Below are 3,727 nucleotides of genomic sequence, written 5' to 3'. Positions count from 1 at the left end.
AAAACAAATTCTCAATCATCATGGTAGCAAATAATCCTCTAGTGGCAACAAATTTAGTTTTAGAAAGCCGTTTCGCGTTTTTGTTTTAACCCCAAATTATATATATACAAATTTATCTTTTTTTTTTTGGAAACAAACACACACAAAAGAGAAGGAAAATGGTTATAACACAAAGGCACACCACAACTCCTCCACTCAAAAGCCATGATAATTGAGTTGAGTATATTAAAAAAAAAAAAAGTCTAAAACGCTACCGTTTAAAAAATAAAGAAAGCTAGGCGCAAGTTCATTAAATGGTTTAAAAATAAAAGTTTAAAACCACACAATATTATTAAAGTATATTATATTATAATATAATATAAATCCTGGCAGTATGTCTTCTTCTTCAAAATCAAGTTGCAAACGTTTCTATCGAAAAGAAAAAAATAAATAAAGAAAGCTAGGCAGCAAAGACCATAGATTGAAGCTGTTGGTTTGGGCATCCGATGTTAGCCCAGTGCTTTGTGCAGATCAGCTCCCAAAGCCGTTCTTCTTGTTCATGATTCTCAGCTAGCCCACGTTTCTTCATCTTTGTTGGGAAAAATTGAGAAAGATAACAAAAACTAAGACTAATAGATGAATTTGGTGGTAAAAGGGCATCTGATGAGAAGAGAAAATAGCGAAAGAGAAAAAAAAAATGAGAAGGAAAAAAAGAAGAAAGAAGAGAAGCCGGAGAGAGAGATAGAAAGAAAGAAAAGAGAAAATGATTTTTTAATGAGAAAAGAAAGAGAAATTTAATTTTTTTTTTTTTTTTTTAGCTTTTTGCTACAGTTTTTTGCATAGATTTTTGTGTTTTGATTTAGCTTCATTGTTGCTAATGCGCTTACTGGTTCAACTCTTGGTGATCCAAAGTCCTTTTTCAAAGCCCATATCCAATTGCCAATTTCAGCCACCCAATGCCTATTTCAAAGCAGAAATACAAGCCTGCTCCTTACATCAACAAACACGTACTTATGTATAGCATAATTCCTGACTTCCATGTGTCACTTCTCTATGGACCTCTAACTGCTATAAATACTTCAGAAAACAAGGCAGAATAACATTGAGATCAAGAAATTGAAAAAGTTGAAAACTTGGTTATATAACATTTTCTGAGCAAAGATGGCCAGCGCAATGCAAAATTACAAATCAGGTCAAGCCCATGGACAGGGCCAGGTAGGAAAATTTTCCAATGGGGATTAAGTTTTATATATATATATATATATATATATTTTTTTTTTTTTTTTTGAGAATGGATTAAGTTATATTCTTTTAATTAACCATTTTTTTTTATTGGGACTTTTATAATTTAACCATGTTAGCACTTAGCACCATATTTGTAAGAGCATTAGTATTAGGAGTTGTAAAACTCCCGATATGCAATTTTATACCATCAAACCACAAAATCAAAAGCATTACTTGGGATGTTATTTTTAAGAAAATTTGCAACCAAGCTACAACAATATTTTGCAAACAAGCAGTAGCAAGATTTTTTTTTTTTTTTAAAGTAGTTTTTTATTGTCTCTCACATATTTTATATTATTTCCAATTCTTCTAATCTCTCTCTCCCTCTCTCTCTCACTCTCTCATATTATTGTCTCTCACCTCTTTTGGGTTATATTATTTTATTGTGTAGATATATTATTTTAATATAGGAAAATAGAAATTAGGATGTTGGATATTGGATATTGGATATTGGGTATATTGTAAAGAGGGATGATATAATAAATAAAGTAGTTTTTTAAATGGTAAAATAGAATATTTTTTGCAATCCTGAATGCTAATGCTTAAAGATATTGATTATTGACCATTCATTTTGAGTAATGATTATTACATGTGTACAGAGTATACATGTTATTTGTAAAACAACAAGGCAGATGTTAAAATAATGCGGGTCATATTTAATAAAAAAAATTGGATAAATGGGGAAAATTGTATAAAGTTGACCCTAAAGTTTATAAAGTTAACAAAATACTGACATAAAGCTAAGTAGCTGACAAAATTCTGATATAAAGTGGTAAATTCTGACATAAAGTGGTGTGTTAACGGGCACTTTAAGATACCCATTAACACAACCCATATAACAATAACTAACCATTTATTTTTGTGTTTGGGCAGGCCAAGACTGAAGAGTGGGTTCAATCCACAAAGGACACAACCAATGCAACCAAAGACAAGACAGCTAGTGCAGCTCAATCTGCTAAAGACAAGACAACGAGTGCAGCTCAATCAGCTCAAGAGTCTGCCCAACATGGAAAGGATCAAAGTGCTGGCTTCCTCCAGCAGGTTCTCCCTTATTTTTTTTTATTTTTCAAGGGATGTTACCAAATTCAATAGTCTCTAGACAAATAAAAATCCTCTAATATATCTTCTTATAATAAAGTAATCAAAGTTAAAAAATTTAAAAAAAAAAAAAAAAAAAAAAAAACTCAAACGCATGATTGCTTCAATTAATTGAGTATAAAGTGGATCATCAAAACTACAATAAAGTCTAGAAAATTTACATTCATTCGGAGTTTTATTAATAACATTTGCACTTCATAAACATATATGGGTTGGTTTGGGTTTTACCCGTTTTAGGTCTTGTTGGATATCTGAGTTATTTCCTAACAAAGAAAAAAACAAAAACCCACACACATATGTTTACACTCAACTATGGACTTTTTTGCATCATATGCTATATCAGAATGAGAGATTTATAATTTATTAGACTTCTAGTTTTATCTTATATGTAGAAAAATTATATATTTAAATGTTTATGCCTTGGATTTTAGGAGGATATTCACGGTAACATTGTTAATTTGTTCCTGTAACAGACCGGAGAACAGGTGAAGAACATGGCTCAGAACACTGTAGACAGTGTGAAGAACACAATTGGAATGGCTGAAAATAACGCTAAGAAATGAGAGAAAACACTTATTTGTCTCTCATATTATGATGCTACATTAATGGATTTAGGCTGTTTTTTTGTTGGTTTTTTCACCTAGGTTTTTGCTCTTCCTAACTAACAGGGACAAGCAACATCGCCGTTGAAGTGATATTTCTTTTCAGAAAACTCCTCTTGGTTGTAATAAAGACATTTGCTTTTCATTATTTTGATTTTTCCCTTTTCATTATAATATGAGATGTAATAAAGGCTTAACAATAATACATATGTAAAGTTGATTTGTTTCACCTTCTTCAATATCTTTATGCATCTTCTCAATGTATACATTCATATATATATATATATATATATATATCTTTATGTAGAATTTTCCATTTTTTGTTAATGTTTCTAAGGATGTATAGCCAATTTGCCATACATAACCAATTTAAGTGGTATATTTCTGTTAGGTTTTAGACTCCTGTAAACTAGATTGTTTAACCTAATTAATTAACCAAGTGAATACTTAGGTTTATTATTCAGATCTAGGTTAAAACAATAAAGTCATATCATGTAAAGTAGAGGAAAATAAAGAACACAATGATATGATCATCTAGGAAAACCAAACTGGTAAAAAACCTGGGGAGAATTTAACCTAGCTATCCTTAAGGTAAAAAGCAAATCCACTATAGAGAATTGAAGTTTACAATAAGATTTAGACCACTAACATCCTATTGCTACCACATGTAGAACTTACTGACACCACGTGCAAGCTCCGAATCCACAAACTTGTTCTTTGTTAGGCCTTTACACCAACACAAGCTCACCTGCTTGTGACTTTGA

At 30.9% G+C, this 3,727-nt stretch overlaps 1 protein-coding gene across 1 annotated transcript; it reads left to right on the top strand.

Moving 5' to 3' along the window:
- The first annotated feature begins 1,071 nt into the window (after nucleotides 1–1,071).
- LOC115950978 (late embryogenesis abundant protein 2-like) lies at nucleotides 1,072–3,197 on the top strand. Its single transcript, XM_031068266.1, has 3 exons — nucleotides 1,072–1,194; nucleotides 2,137–2,304; nucleotides 2,835–3,197. Exons 1-3 carry the CDS (start codon nucleotides 1,141–1,143, stop codon nucleotides 2,922–2,924), a joined length of 312 nt encoding a protein of 103 aa, XP_030924126.1. The 5' UTR covers nucleotides 1,072–1,140; the 3' UTR covers nucleotides 2,925–3,197.
- Nucleotides 3,198–3,727: the final 530 nt, after the last annotated feature.

Source organism: Quercus lobata, chromosome 6 (genome assembly GCF_001633185.2).
Source record: "Quercus lobata isolate SW786 chromosome 6, ValleyOak3.0 Primary Assembly, whole genome shotgun sequence".
Lineage (NCBI taxonomy): Eukaryota > Viridiplantae > Streptophyta > Magnoliopsida > Fagales > Fagaceae > Quercus > Quercus lobata.
The sequence above is the reverse complement of the archived record's forward strand: the minus strand, read 5'-3'. Positions and strand labels throughout refer to the sequence as shown.

What these genes read in the sequence shown, in the direction of transcription:
- LOC115950978 (XM_031068266.1), top strand. Translation starts at nt 1,141, where the DNA reads ATGGCCAGCGCAATGCAAAATTACAAATCAGGTCAAGCCCATGGACAG. An exon ending in AAGCCCATGGACAGGGCCAG is followed by an intron (nt 1,195 to 2,136) that starts GTAGGAAAATTT and finishes GTGTTTGGGCAG; the next exon opens with GCCAAGACTGAAGAGTGGGT. An exon ending in GTGCTGGCTTCCTCCAGCAG is followed by an intron (nt 2,305 to 2,834) that starts GTTCTCCCTTAT and finishes TTCCTGTAACAG; the next exon opens with ACCGGAGAACAGGTGAAGAA.